Source organism: Sabethes cyaneus, chromosome 2 (assembly GCF_943734655.1).
Source record: "Sabethes cyaneus chromosome 2, idSabCyanKW18_F2, whole genome shotgun sequence".
NCBI lineage: Eukaryota > Metazoa > Arthropoda > Insecta > Diptera > Culicidae > Sabethes > Sabethes cyaneus.
Window position 1 is genome coordinate 112072032 of NC_071354.1, and position 16515 is coordinate 112088546.

Genomic DNA, 16515 nt, shown 5'->3' on the forward strand with positions numbered 1-16515 from the left:
TCGGAATTCGAAATGTGTGCTAACTGTGACCGATCGAACAAACAGCGGAAAACATCTTGTGACGAAGATTTAGACGTCAACCATTCAGCTTGGAGCAGGGATTGTCCAATTTACCAGAAACGTGCAAGGAATGCTAGACAAAAAATTGATTACTCTATGTAGCAACCAACGGACTCAACAAGCGCTACGTCGAACTGGGACCTGGATCTTTTCGCCAAAGCAGCACTGGACACTGTACCTCCGTTGAATAAATCGCAACGATTCCACTACTGGCCAAAATTGCGAAGCCGCACATCTGTAGATGCCGTATCGGAAACCGAGTTAGACGAATCTCTTCGACCACCGCCTAAGGACGTGAATCGACATGCTGCTTCTATTGAGCTGAGCCTACCTGGCGATTCTTCGGTGGAGCACCAATTTGTTTTTCCAGGTAAATTACCAAACAGTATATGTTTAGCCGAAGCCGCGCAAGATACTGCACGTCCGTTAAATGAGTCTCGACGATTCCAGAACCGTACCATCAACCAGTCCGTTGACGAAGCCGCTAAACCATGTATCGCGACAGAGCCGGCCGTGTGCTCTCTTCCACAACCGAAAGTCCCTGAACGATCCAGCCATGGGCATGTATCATCTCCTCAAGGTACTGTAATCAAATTATATTATCAAAACACACGAGGCCTACGAACCAAAGTGGAAGATTTTTATGTTGCTGCATGTGACGAGGAGTACGATGTTGTTGTTCTGACGGAAACTTGGTTGAATGGTGAGATTCAATCTCCACAGCTCTTCGACCATGGATACACTGTGTATCGTAAAGATCGTGATCTCCTTCGCTCTGGTAAGCTAAGAGGTGGCGGGGTTTTGATTGCTGTCAGCAACCGGTTAACCTCCTCCCGTGGAACAATTGAAGTTGACGAAGACATTGAACAGTTGTGGATAAAACTAGAAGGTAGCGGTGAAAGAAAAATTCATGTTGGTGTAGTATACATCCCTCCTGATCTCGCAGCTGAGACAAGTGTTATTGGAAGGCTAATTAACTCAGTCGATGCAGTTGTGAACTCTTCAGAAATGTCCGATGTGCACTTGATGTTTGGCGATTTTAATCAACCCGGCTTAACATGGTCAAACTCTGGTGTCACTAATTTTGCGTTCCCAGATCCGTACACATCAACGTTCTCAACTTCCAGTGCTGCTCTTCTAGACGGATTAGCTGTGTTGAATTTGAAGCAACTAAATACGATTAAAAACTCAAATGGTCGAACATTAGACCTTCTTTTCGTGAGCGAAGACGCAGCAACTTGTTGCGAAATAAGGAAATCTGTTGAGCCCTTGATCAATATTGACCTGCAGCATCCTCCTTTCACTGCTGCCCTCTTCTGTGCCGCCCCCACTCATTTCGAAGATTTTGACGACGATAGAGAATTTGACTTCAAAAGAGCTGATTTTGACTCTCTCAATGAAGCTATTTTGGCTGTTGATTGGTATCCTTTATATGAAGCGACGAATGTTAACGAATCAGTAGAGTTTCTGATAGCAACTATGTCCCGACTTTTTCAAATATACGTTCCTGCTCCCCGACCACGGCAGAAACCTGCATGGACTACTGGAATGTTAAAGAAACTAAAACGTGAAAGAGCCGCCGCACTTCGGAGATACTCAAGAAATCGAAACCCCTTTACCCAGAGAGCGTTTGCGATAGCGAGCACTAGGTATAAAAACTACAACCGTGCACTTTATGCCTGCTATGTTCGACGTACACAAGCCAAGCTCAAGAGTAACCCAAAACGTTTCTGGGCGTTCGTTAACGAAAAGCGCAATGAAAGCGGTCTTCCATCCAGTATGTTTCTTGGTGAAGAGTGTGCAGATTCGGTTGACGGAATATGCAACCTGTTTGCAAAGCATTTTTCGAGTGTGTTCGACGAGGAATCTACCACCAATCAACAAGTGAGGAACGCACTGCGAAATGTGCCTACTGATATGCTGGACTTCCGTGTGGGTCAGTTTACTACTTTGGATATTGAAGCTGCTATCAGAGGAATTAAATCATCGGCTGCTGCGGGGCCCGATGGAATTCCTACGCTTGTTTTGAGGAGGTGTGCGAGAGCTCTGTGCGAACCATTACGTTTCATTTGCAACAGCTCATTGAGTCAATCTACGTTTCCGGATCGCTGGAAGAACTCGATTATGTTCCCAGTATTCAAAAAGGGAGAAAAGAGAAATATCTCAAATTATCGTGGCATCACGTCGCTAAGCGCTGGATCTAAATTGCTGGAAACACTCGTTAGTGGGCAACTGATGCAAGCAGTCAAATCCTACATTTCGACCGATCAGCACGGTTTCTTTCCTGGGAGATCTACTTCTACTAACCTACTACAGTTCACGTCACACTGCATAATAAGAATGAGCGAAGGCGTCCAAGTAGACACTGTGTATACGGACCTGAAATCAGCGTTTGACAGAGTCAACCATAAAATTCTAATCGCCAAAATCGATCGCCTGGGTGCACCAATCAACTTTGTAAAATGGATAGCATCGTATCTCGCCAACCGTCGTTTGTGTGTGAAACTTGGATCTCACGAATCGAATGCTTTTGGCAACCTTTCTGGAGTGCCACAAGGGAGTAATCTCGGACCGCTGCTTTTCTCGATATTCATCAATGATGTCTGCTTCATATTACCCGACGGGTGCAGACTACTCTACGCAGATGACTTAAAAATTTTCTTGCGGGTGACGTCCATTGAGGATTGTAAGCAGCTACAATGGATGATCGACTTGTTTTCAGATTGGTGTTTTGCAAATCGCATGGTAATTAGCGTGAAAAAATGTGCCGTGATTTCCTTCAATCGTAAAATGCATCCGATATACTGGCAGTACAAGATTAAGGGTGATGCCATTGAAAGAGTTTCAGCATTCAAGGACCTTGGTATTCTGCTAGATACACAATTGTCGTTTAGGGAGCATTACTGTAACATCATATCGAAAGCGAATCGTAATCTTGGATTCATCTTCCGGATTTCTAAGGAATTCAACGATCCGTACTGTCTGAGGGCACTGTACTACTCGCTGGTTCGGTCGACACTTGAAACGGTAGCTGTGGTGTGGAGTCCATACCATGACGTGTGGATCAACAGAATTGAAGCAGTTCAGAAGAAATTTGTCCGCTACGCTTTGAGGTTTTTGCCCTGGAATAATCCAAACGACTTGCCACCCTATGTGAACCGCTGCGCGCTACTTGGCATGAATACTCTAGAAAAAAGGCGTGACATTGCCAAGGCAGTTTTCGTAGGAAAAGTACTTCTAGGTGGAATAGACGCTGCTCAAATTTTGAGTCAAATTAATATTAACGTTGTTCCAAGAAATCTTCGCCTTCGACGGTTTCTTAGACTGAATGTTTATAGAACAGAGTATGCGCAGAACGAACCTGTCAGAGCCATGTGTTTAGTGTTTAATCAAGTATTTGACGAATTCGATTTCAATGTCAGTATTAATGTCCTTAAAAATTGTTTGAACTTTTTGTAATCTGTGACAATTTACGTAGTCTTAATGCAGGCCAACAGTTCGATAAAATATTATTAAACAGATAAAAACTGATTTAAGTAATGTAATATGCTATTGCCAAATTAAGATGTTTAAAGTTAATGTTAATGTTGTACCAATATTGTAGTTGTACGTAGTTTGTTAATAATGCATTTTTAGTGAACTTCTAAGTGTAAAATTGTAAATCGTAAACTCTGTCAAAAGATGGTGGGGTTTTTACGCGCACTTGAGGGTCAATCTCTAGTGGGCTTTTCCCCACCCACAAATTCCACAAATTTCATTGAGACCTTTAAAGGTCAGATGAAAAATTGAAACAAATAAATAAATAAATAAATAAAATATCATGGATCTTGGGTGTTTTAAGAGGTAGCTGTTCCCGTTGACTCACTGTTCCTGTTGTCTCACTGTTGACTATACTGTTCCCTATTCTTGTTCTTCATTTTCGTAATTACTGGCTTTACAACAAATTTATAGAATATTCAGGTTAGTCTCATGCTCATACAACCGATGGTTACATACTGAGTATCGCATAGCAACAAATGTCAATCGTTATTATATAACTGCCCGCGCGCGATATGGAACAAATTTTCGGTGCATTTCGCATTGTTTTTTTCTTATATCGGTATTTCGGATTTCCACTACCTGTTTCGTAATGGCCACGTAACCAAACACGTCGTCAAATCGTACGCGAGCTCGAATGACAGTGATCACACCACCTGCCTCGGCGGATACAGATCAATTCCTTTCCACTAACAACAACTTCATCGTGTGACACTTGTGGATGATGCAGAGGATTCCTTGATCCCTTCCCTAGTAGCAGCAAGTAGATTAACATTCATTTCCCTCCCAAATTGACCTTCATGGGCGCGGCCAGCATTGCTATTGATCATCACAAAGAATTAGATCACCAGAAACTACACACTGTGAATGATCTGCTACTCCCAAACATCATTCTGGTGGTTCGTTGTGCAATTTCAGCTGATCAAGATTAATCGCGGGCAACTCACGGGCAACTCACGGGCGGTCAAACTATGCTATACTATGTTATGCTAGAACGCGTCTTTGAGGAACAGAACTGTTTGACGTTACAGCGAACGAATTTGTTACTTTTTGAACTAACTTACTAACTTTACAGATATTACTCAAACCGATAACTGGTTTGAAAGGTTGTAAAGGTACTTTTAATTAGAAAAGCAACATTCCTGTTATGTTTGCGCATAGTGTGCATTGGTGTGTGTGAGTCCACCAAACTACCTGTGCGTCTACTGGCGAAGCAAACGTGGCAACAGAGCAGCAGCAGCGGAAACTTTTGGCGGTAGCCATTTTCTTTTTCATGCTTAAATGTGCTTTCTATGTGATAAGTTCGTTTGTCATTAATAAATCTTTTTTGTGTTTAATTAATTAACCTTGGCTTTCAATTCTATTGCGACTTTAACCCAAGAGGTTATGGGCCTAGTTGAATGAAAGTATAGTGGTTAATTTGAGTTGAAATCGTCGCGTTTAGTATTTTTTTGTTGAACATCGAAAACTACAGTGTGCTGTTTGGGAACAAAATGGCGGACATGAAAGTATCGATTGAAAAGTTAAACGACCAGAACTATTTGGAAGTTTAAAATGCGGCTTTTGCTGAGGAAGGAAAAAGTGCTTAGTGTAGTGACCGAACCTAATGCGGATGTGGTCTGGGTCTCAAATGAGATGGCGCAGGCATTGGTTGGATTGGCGCTGGATGACATGCAGCTTATCCACGTTATGCAGAAGACGACGGCGAAAGAGATCTGGGATGCTCTGAAGGATTACCACGAGCGTGCGTGTTTGTCTAGCAAAATCCACGTAGTGCGTAAGTTGATGTCCATCCGTATGTCAGATGATGAATGCATGGCTGATCATTTGAAAGCAATGGCGGAGCTGCGATTTCGGCTTTCGGCGCTGGGCGAAGAAATGAAAGATCATTGGTTTGGTAAGATCAAACGGTGGAATTCGTGAAGGGAAAATTACTCGATGAAGGTCGGCGACATGTTGAAAAGATTCCCGGAGAAGAAAAAGCGCTTGCAACGGGGTCGAATAGTGAAAACCTAAAATTTTGTAGAGAGAAGCCAAAAGCAAAGAAAAACAAAGTTTGTCATTATTGTAGCAAAAAGGGGCATTTTCGACGTGACTGTCGTAAATTGGCACAGGATCGGCAAAATAGAGAGAAGGCTAATGTGGCAGAAAACTTCGAAATGTGTTTAGTTGCTGGAAATTTTGGTGAAGCAGATGTTTGGTACCTTGATTCAGGCGCCACCTCGCACATGACAAGTGATTCGTCAATATTAGCTGAGTTCAACAAGTCAAAAGAAGCTACTATTTGTTTGGCTGATGGAATCACGATCAATTCAACCGGTGCTGGTTCCGGTATGATTAGCTGTGTTAATGGTGGAGGTGCGCGAGTGAAGGCAAGGTTAGAAAATGTATTTCACGTACCGTCGCTCGCGGGTAATCTACTGTCGGTGAGCAGATTTGCTGATCTGGGATTCACGGTGCCGTGAACCGTGTTACGAAGGGAAAATGAATCGAGAGTCCTTCCCGAAAGCGCCTGAGAGCCGGGCAAGTGAAGTTGGGGAACTTGTTCACAGTGATTTGGGTGGGCCGATGGAAGTAGCAACGCCGCGAGGTGATCGTTACTATATAATCCTGGTAGGCGATTATAGTCGCTATTCGGTGCTTTATTTGCTGCAACGCAAATCGGAGACAGAAGAAAAGATTCGTGAATACTGCAACATGATGAAAAGGCAGTATGGGCGTTATCCGAAGTGCGGATGGTAGAGGAGAGTATTCGGACCGTGAGTTGAAAAAATTCTTTGTGGGAAAAAGAATCGTACAGCAAATGTCGGCGCCTTATTCGCGCAGCAGAATTACACCGTTCTTAAGATAATGGACAGAAAAACCATTATCTTAAGGAGATGATTCGTTGTATGCTGGCTGAATCTGGTATGAAGAAAAAGTTCTGGGGTGAGGCGATTATCACTGTAAACTATTTGCAGAATCGCTCACCGGTGTCGGTAGCGTGCACACCGTTCGAACTTTGGTCGAAAAAGAAACCGTCTTATAGCCATTTGAGAGTGTTCGGTAGTAAGGCTTACATGCATATTCCGAAAGAAAAGCATAAAGCATAGGGTGCTGCTCAAATCCGAGATGCTAGTAGTGTTTGTTGGCTATGCGGAAGGGCGAAAAACGTATCGTTTTTAAAACGTGCAATCGGGGATCATTACGATCAGTAGAGATGCAAAATTTCTTGAGCAGTGCAGTTTAAAAAGATCCGTGCCAGTGCAGCCTGTACCGAAAGAAAACTCCTTTGATGTTCCGTTTGTTTCGTGTCCGGTTGAATTGCCTTTAGAAGAAAATTCTAGCTATGTTCCCGATGTTACTTGTGATTTGCAAGATGATAGTGTTGCCGATGAAAGTTTTTCGTTCCATGGTTTCAGGATGGATGAAATAGTAAGACGTTCTCGCCGTTCGACACGGCGGATTCCTGCAAACAGATTGATTGAGCAAATTTTTGCATCTGGGACTGCAAAACTTTAGCAGTGGAACCCAATAATTTCAAAGAAGCCATGGCCTCTGAGCAGAAAGACAAATGGAAAGCGCCAATGAGTTAGAATCCCACTCGCAAAATGGAACGTGGGATTTGGTAAATTTACCTGAGGGAAGAAAACCCGTTGGTTGCCGCTGTGTTTATAAGCTGAAGCAAAATGCGATTGGCGAAATAGTCAAGTATAAGGCTCGACTTGTAGCTAACTTGTTCGCAAGTGTATGGTGAGGATTACGACGAGGGTTTCGCACGGGTAACCACGCACACAACTTTTCGGCATTTGTTAGCGTTGGCAAGCAAGAAAGGAATGATGCTGAAACATTTTGACTTGAAAACGGCCTACTTGCATGGCAAACCAGATGAAGAGTTGTACATGATGCAACCGCCTGGATATGTTGTCAAAGGTAAAGAAAGCATGATCCGTCGCTTGAGGAGGAGTATATATAGCTTGAAGTAGTCGGAAAAATGTTGGAATAAGCGCCTGGATGCTGTGTTGAAACACTTGGGTTTCAAGCAGAGCACAGCGGATGCTTGTTTGTATACGAGAAGAGTCAGGGGAAAAGTGATTTACCTGCTTGTTTACGTGGATGATATTCTCGTAGGCTGTGTGGACGATTCTGAAATCAAGACTGTTTACGAACAACTGAAGCAACAGTTTGAAATGACTGATCTTGGGGAGTTGAGTTACTTCCTTGGAATGGAAGTGTATCGAGACAAAAGTGGATATAGCGTGTCTTTAAAAGGCTATATTGACCGGATTATTGCAAAATTCGGACTTCGTAATGCCAAAGAGGTTAAAACCCCAAATGGAAATTGGGTGCGTAAAGGAAGAAAACGAAAGCAGTGCGGTTTCTGATGGTACAATGTATAGAAGCCTCGTCGGTGCGCTACTTTACATAGCGGTCTGTGGTCGACCTGATATAGCAGTGAGTGCATCGATTCTTGGACGAAAGGTGAGTGCACCCACTGAAGCAGATTGGATAGCAGCGAAGCGAGTTGTGCGCTATTTAAAGGCGACAACGGATTGGGCTGGTGATATCTGTTCTAGCAAGTCAACCACAGGGTTTGTTTACTTGTATGCTGGTGGAGCTGCTTCATGGTGTAGTCGGAAGCAAAACAATTGTAACTTTGTCTTCGATGGAGTCGGAGTATGTGGCTTTAAGCGAGGCAAGCCAGGAACTTCTATGGCTACTGAAGCTACTAAGAGATTTAGGTGAACCATATGAAGGACCGGTGATCATGATGGAAGACAACCAGAACGAACAAGTCGGCGTTCGAAGCATGTGGAGACGAGGGAACATTGCGTCAAGAATTTATGCAACGACGGAGTGCTGAACCTGAAATATTGTCCGTCGGAACACATGGTAGCCGATATTCTAACGAAACCACTTGGAGTTGTCAAACAAAAGAAGTTTGCTGAGATGATGGGCTTAGCTGCAAGTGATGGCAACAAATGTTGAGGAGGAGTATTAGAAAAGTTACATTCATGGCATCCCTGTTATCTTTGCGCATAGTGTGCATAGGATGTGTGTGTCCGCCAAACTACCTGCACGTCTACTGGCGAAGCAAACGTGGCATCAGAGCAGCAGCAGCGGAAACTTTTGGCGGTAGCCATTTTCTTTTTTATTCTTAAATGTGCTTTCAATATGATAAGATCGTCTTTCATTAATAAATCTTTTTTGTGTTTAATTAATTAACCTTGGCTTTCAATTCTATTGCAACTTTAACCTAAAGACTTTTTAGGAGCGAGTAACATGGAACAAAATGCAAAAATGATTCTAATCGCAAAAAGTCTGGTTTACCTCTGTGAATAATGTATCCTATTTTGTCTACCAAACATTTTTTGAAAAGCAGCTTACTCTTCTGATATACAACCATAGATTGAAATTTATGGATTACTTTTGCTTCTTTTATGATATAAATTGATATAATTGATTTTCTAGCAGAACTGAACGAGAAGATATGCGTGAAGAAGAATGTGACTCTAGCTTATCAAGACCTAAAGACGGTGTTACCAATGACGAATTACACTTTGGCGAAAACTGGTTTCATGGGAAATTACCCGGCGGTCGCGAAGAAGCTGAAAGTCTTCTGCGCCAGTACGCGCATTTTGGTGATGGAACATTTCTTGTACGCGAAAGTGTCACATTTGTTGGAGACTACTGTTTATCGTTTTGGCGCCAAGGAAAACCCAACCATTGCAGGTATGCTCATATTTGTTTATAATATGGTATTGTATTTCAATTTGTTAACTCATGTTTTTAGGATTAAATTGAAACAGGATAAAGGTGTAACTAAATATTATTTAATGGAAAACAATTTGTTTGATAATTTGTATAGTTTGATTATCTTCTATCGTCAAAATTCGCTTAGAAGCTCGGTAAGTGTCGTCTTTTATTAATAATCCAAATGTAATATTAATATCTAGCCTCTTTATTCAGGAATTTTACATAACTTTAAAAGAACCTGTACCACAACCCAACAAACACGAAAGTAAAGATTGGTACCACGAAAATACAACCCGTGAGCAATCTGAAATTATACTACATCAACTGCATAACGATGGGGCATTTCTCGTTAGACCGAGTGATAAAGGTCCAAACGCTTTTGTAATTTCGTTCAGGTAAGTAGGGCATGGAATAGTATTTCCGGCATGATTTTTATTCGGCCTACACTGTTTTCATTTTATACTAAATTCAAGAAACCTTTTTTACAACTAAATGAATATTCAATCATATTTTATTAGAATATTATTTTTCCTCAGGGTATGGAGAATAAGCGTCGACCTTAAGTAGAAGTAGGCCGAATAACTAGTGTCGTACTTTATTCACATCGTAGTTACTTTAGTTCAAATATGAATGATAATACCTACATGCATATGTACCGCGAAATTATCAATAGAAAGTAATTATACAGATACGGAATTATGAAATACGGATTAAAAACTTGAGGAAATCTCGAATACCACGTAAAACAGTCTAATGCAGTAGCAAAATTAATTTCCATCTTTGAACGATTTTTTTTAAATCTCGTTTATTTGATTTGGCTCCTTCGCAGCAACTTAGCCGAACCGTAAGGCTTGTTTTTAGAAAAATAGTATAATTACTTATAATCAGTGTTGGGCACCGCTAATTCGCTAATTCGCTAACCGATGCAATTTGCTCGATAGTCGTGGAAATTTCGCTAATCACTAATCGCAAACTGCAAATTAACAGTTACCGTTTATTTTTGAACATATCGCAACAACTTGCATTGTAATCTATCGCTGTACAAATTATTTGTAATTTACATTTATTACATGACTTTTCTTAATTTACCTAAGATCAAAACCTATTATAATGGATAAAATGCTTTACACTTTGTTAATTTTCAAATAAACAGCGGCACGTCATTTGGAATCATGGCCCAGCAACAATTCGGCTAGTCTGAGTATAAATTATAAAGTATAACTAGCGTTTCTCGATTAGTCGGTTAGCGAATTAGCGAATTAGCGGTGCCCAACACTGCGTTATAATTTATGTTAGAAGGTATGATCGATACATCCAATTTACTGGTGTTAGTAGGTTTTTACCTTTGTTTACATTTTTCTTTACATGTAGGAAGGCTTGGAAAGGTGGTTTAGGGGTTTCATTATATTGTCAATTGCGAGGGTGCAGGTACATTTATAGTGTGCGATATCCTTTAGCAGTCGTATTGTATATGGCGTACTGTAGTACTGTGTAACGTTTTACTGTTTTCGGGTCATATCTGCCCCCTCCAGTACAACATGTACATATCACAGTGGGGTGTTGGATGAGTGATCTGAGCATTACACATAGACCTGAAAGTTTGAATGATCGAAAACAGACACTGGTGAAGTTTTTTAAATAGCTATGTCAGCATTTTCTCGGCTACCAAGAATATCTCGTACAGGGACGTTAGGTTGTCTTCCTCGGGCCCGAAGGGCCAGACTACATGCTCCATGTCATGGAAGCCATCGCCACAAACACAATGCACAGTGGTTACTCTCTGCAAGCCCAATACGAAAGAGATGCGTGTTTAACGTGTAGTGATTGGACATAAATCTAGACATCACGCGAATGAAATCTCCACTCACATTCAATCCCTTGTCATGCTTTCGTCGATACCTTAGGAATGATGGAATGTAGCCACCGTCCCAACTCATCTATATTCCATAATGTTTGTCAACTAATGAGCGACCTCTGACGCAAGGTACTATAAAATTTGTTATGAGCAATTGGTCTATCGTAAATAATGCCATGAATAGTACCCACCTTAGCTAAAGAATCAGACTTCTCATTACACGGTATGGAGCAATGAGAAGGGACCCATGCTAAGGCAACCTTCAATTTTTGTTAAAGTTAAAGTTAAAGTAAAAGTCAGTTAAAACACTCAATACTTCCCGTATTTTCCCCAAGAAGTAGTGGTATGAAGTTTAGTTTAGTTTATTTGCTCACAAAAAACTTAAGACTACTGTCTTTTCTGTTCACGATTCGATCAGATGAAGTGTTATTACGAATACGAAATAGAAAAACAAACTAACAAAAAATAATTAATTTAAATTTAAATGCTCTAAACACGCCTTCCTAAACCCTATTTTTGATTTGATTATTTGAAGCTCATGATCGGACGGAAGCAGGTAGTTGGTTCCAGAAAGCAATTCCTGTAATGAGCAATGACTGATTATAATGCGACGTCCTGCATCGTTGAAGCTGGTATTTATCGCCTCTATTGCTTCTCAAAGGTATCAGTTTGGAATATACATACTGCGGTATTTGTTTGTGAATAATCCCGTGTAAAATCATCACAGACCTGTATTTGGTAAAATTATTCAGTGACCAACCAATAAGTTCATGCTGCAAGTGAGTCACGCTTGAATATCGATTTAAACTGAATACAAATCTAACACAGCAGTTAAGAGCAAAAAGCTGAATTCTACAGTTATGTAAGTTTGCTGGCAGATCATTAATATAAAAAGTGAACAATATAGGACCTAACACTGAACCTTGTGGCACACCGGAAACAATTGGTAGCGGCGCCGACAAATTATCTAGATAGAAAACCGATTGGTGTCTATTCGACAAATATGCATTAATTAGCGAAACTGAACTCTGACAGAAACCGTACATCGAGCTTAATTTTGAACAAAGCGACTTGTGTGAAATGGTATCAAATGCTTTAGAAAAATCTAAAAGTAAAAGTATTGCACTACCCCCGGAATCAAAGATATATCCAATATCATCACAAATTTTGATCATGGCAGTTTTAGTACTATGACCAGGACGATACCCAGATTGATACGAAGATAATAAATTATTGCGCTGAATGTAGTTACATATTTGCATTTTTAAAATCTTTTCAAACGCTTTAGATAGAGAGCATAAAATACTCACAGGACGCAGATTTTCCAATGTTTTTAAATTTGATTTCTTTTTAATTGGAATAATCTTGGATTGTTTCCATGCTCTTGGGTAAATAGATGTCCGAATTATTTGGTTAAATATGTATAATATTGGTTTAAGTACTGCTGGCAAAATTGCTTTGATAAATTTGATGGGAATCTGTTCCAAGCCTTCTGCATTCGATTTGATGTCATTCATAGCGTTCACAACATGATATTCCTCTATTTCGTAAAAAAGAACGATTCCGTTACAGTCAGTATTCGCGAACGTAAAGGCGGATCGAGTGAAAAATTTCCAGCGAAAAAAGCATTTATGGTATTGGCATTCAAATCACACTGATCATCGCTTGTTTTGCTCTTGATCCCTAAGTTTTTGAGGGTCTTCCAAAGCTGCTTGGTGGTTAGATTTTGAGTAAGGAGACTGTTTAAATATGTTTTCTTGCCATTGTTTATCAGTTTTGTAACCTTATTTCTCATACGCTTATATGTAGCACGATCTATATCACTATAAGAACATTTCCATTTCTCAAATGCCAGGTCCCGATCAATTATCGCTCTAGATATCTCTGCCGTAAACCATTGATTACACCTTGAATTTTTTCGTATCTCTCTAAGAGGAACACACTATTCAAGCATGTTTTTGATGTGGAGGTTAAAAATATCGGCTAATATATCTGGGTTGTCTACCGTATAAAACGCGTTCCAGTCGATTTGATTGAGCATGGAAATCAGCAACGAAGTATTCATACGACTATAATCTCGGTAGCATATTACTTCCTCAGTATTGGAAATGTCCACATTGACAGATGCAAAAATCATATAATGATCAGACATAAACGGCACACTAATTTGGTTAAAGCGCAAGATTGATTCAGAATCATTAGTCAGAAAAAGATCTATTTGAGAAGATCCCATACGATGAAAATGCGTTGGATAACTTCCTGCACTAGACAAGGATAAACCTTGCATGCATCTAAACATACTTTTGGTTCGGTTAGAATCAGTGTCCAGCAAATTCGTGTTGAAATCACCAATATACATTATTTTATCATATTGAAATTTCAAATCAGAAAAAGTATCGTATAATAACTGAGAACAATCAACGTTAGGAGGGTTGTAGAAAAAAACCCATAAGTCTTTTGTCTCATCCTTAGCTTAAGTAGTGTGAACTCAGTATACCAGTTGATAGTCGCATCGTTTGATACTTGAATGATTTTGTAATTAATATGCTTCTTAAGATACAACAGGATTCCACCTCCGAGACGTCCTTTTCGATCGTTTCTTATAATTTTATACTCGTCAATAAAGCAGATCATCTGGCGTTCGATCATTCAGCCATGACTCACATACACACATGATATCAACTTTAGAAATCAACGCTATGTTTCTAAGTTCTGCAAGTTTCGAGAACTTTCTCGCACATATACTTTGTGCATTCATGCAACACACAGTTAGCTTCCCTTGAACGAATGCAGATTTCATAACAGTACCAGGTATACTCAGGTTATTAGAGGAGTTGCTTGCAGTGTTAATATTAGCCATAGTCAAAGAAAATACCAATAGAGTTCAAGGAAGGACAGTGTAAGAGCATTTTTAATCTAATTATGGAACTTAATATAATAAATAATTTATACAAGATGCACATTTTAAATCTATCCTATCACGAATAAGTGAATCTATATACAAAAAACAGTTAGATAACACTTCACCATAATTGAGCATGTATATGTAGGCATAGTTACGATGATCAAAAGAAAGTATTGAATTGTAGTAAGTCAGGACGGAATCAGGAACATCGAGTTTGTAGGAGGTAGACAAAATTTTCATTGAAAATACCGAAGCCAGTGGGCTCGTCGAGGTAGAACATCTCATCGTCCGTCAGTGTAGAACATCTTATCGCAACTAACACTTTTAAATTTATTAAAAAAAATTGAGGAACTTTTGCGACCGCAGTTGCAATTGATCCGGGTACCGAAGGAAAGTTTCTTCCTGCATTGTGGTATCAAAGAATATAGCAGACTTAGAAGTATTGCGGCATTTGCCCCTATTTAGACTACCCCGATTTACACGATTAACACAGTCGAATCTCGCATACGATTTCGCTCAAGGAAAATGAAGTGAAAAAGAAGGGCAAGAAGGAAAAAGAAGTCAAACTCATAAGTTGATTAAACTAAAAGTCACTCTAGTGTCAGATTAACAGTGCAAAATGCGATATGTCTCATTAAATGATTATCACAGTAAGAGGCGAACCAGCCGCAGGCTGAAAACCTCTCTAATATAGAATAAAAAAAAAATATCACAGTAGTCTAAAGAGTCATAATAGGGGCAATATCTAGTGATGCATCACTTGTGGGGAAATACTGAGAAGGGTTGATATCTTGAGCCGGTTAAAATATAGTTAAAATATAAAATCGTAAATCTAATGAAATTGGACTTCGGCCAGCTTTTCAAAATTATCAATTACTAATGGGTTCATAATCCGAGATATTTGTAAATCAGTACCTGAGCGATCGTTTTACCCATAAGTAGCAATTGAAGTTGTGATGGATCATACTTCCTAGAAAAAATGACCAACACTGATTTTTCCGAAGAGAAATCGATACCCAGTTTTAACGCCCAACTGGACAAATTGTCTAAAGTATCTTGCAAAGGTCCTTGCAAATCGTTAACCTGTAATGGAAACAACGCTATCATCTGCAAGTTGCTTTGACGTGCATGACTCTTCGTGACAACTATTGGTCAAAACTTCTATGGAGACAGTATCAAAGGCCCTATTTAATGTCCAAAAGTACGGAGGTCATTTGCTCCTTCTTTCTCCACTAATCCATTAATTTTCGGATACAGGAAAGCATCGCAATCGGCCTATAAGAATTATTATCGGCGGCTGGTTTCCCGGATTTCTGAATGGCGATGACTTTCGCCTGCCTCCAGTCCTGCGGAACAATATTCAGCTCGAGGAACTTATTGAACAGGTTCAATAAGCATTTGTTGGCGATTGTATAACATTTCGCCGAATACCATTTCGCGGAAAACCAATTCGCGAATGATCATAACGCGGAATATACTGTTTCGCGGAACACCATTTCGCGGAAAACATTTTCGCGGAAAGTACAATTTCACCGAAAGTACTATTTGGCGGAGAACTACCGCTTATTCAGTTTGAAAGCCGCCAAAAGCGGCTTTGCCGCTTTGTATTCAACAAAGGTTAAATCGATGCGAGGACTAGGGAAAACTAACTAGAGGTCAGTAGACCTAGGAAAACGAATAGACCTAGACAGATGTGATCTCTGAGGGGGGGCTGCCCCCCCGCAGTGGCCGGCGCTTCCGACGGCGGGTCACCGGCGAACACTCGCCGTTGCCTGCGGCCGGCTCGCCCTGAATCATCTAGGAAACGTTTGGTATTAACATGGTTTTCCGCGAAACAATATTTTCCGCCAAATGGTTTTCCGCGAAATGGTTCTTTCCGCCAAACGGGTTTCCGCGGAATAGTCCTTTCCGCGAAAGGGTTTTCGGCGTTTTGGTACTTTCCGCGAAAATGTTTTCCGCGAAATGGTATTCCGCGAAACGGTACTCCGTTTGGTCTTCAGCGAAATGTTATACAACCTTTGTTGGCAGGGTCAGGCAAATTCTTCAACAAGTTGAATTTGATTCTGTCTAATACTGGAGCAGTATTGTTGCAAGATAAGAGAGCTATAGAAAATTCTTCCATTGTAAACGGAGGTTCACTTGCAGTCACAGGTTCTCTCAAAAAGATCTCTGAGGCGGGAAAGAGTCCGAACAGACCTTCATGGCAAAGGCGAGAATCTATCGGTTCGAGTACTCTGTACATTCGTTTGCAATGGTACGGCTCCGCATGTGTCGAGCGGTGCTCATCGCTGTGCCTCAATCCGTTCACGAACCGACGCCAATATCAGCGGTTTTTCGCGTTCATCAAACCCTTCATCTGCCTCTCAAGTATCTCGTACTTCGTGAGCAGATCCATCAAACCGTGTTTTCTAAAGTCTGTAAC

General features: G+C 40.6%; 1 protein-coding gene across 5 annotated transcripts in view; it reads left to right on the top strand.

The window, feature by feature from the left end:
- LOC128738371 (1-phosphatidylinositol 4,5-bisphosphate phosphodiesterase gamma-1) overlaps nucleotides 1-16515 on the top strand; it is a 375128-nt gene that overhangs the window by 88686 nt on the left and 269927 nt on the right. For 4 of the 5 annotated variants that reach the window (XM_053833430.1, XM_053833431.1, XM_053833433.1 and 1 more), the window contains exons 5-7: nucleotides 9049-9309; nucleotides 9371-9485; nucleotides 9547-9728. In XM_053833430.1, the coding sequence (XP_053689405.1) occupies nucleotides 9049-9309; nucleotides 9371-9485; nucleotides 9547-9728 (558 nt within the window). The remainder of the gene's footprint in view (nucleotides 1-9048; nucleotides 9310-9370; nucleotides 9486-9546; nucleotides 9729-16515) is intronic. The other variant, XM_053833432.1, reaches the window with a different exon arrangement.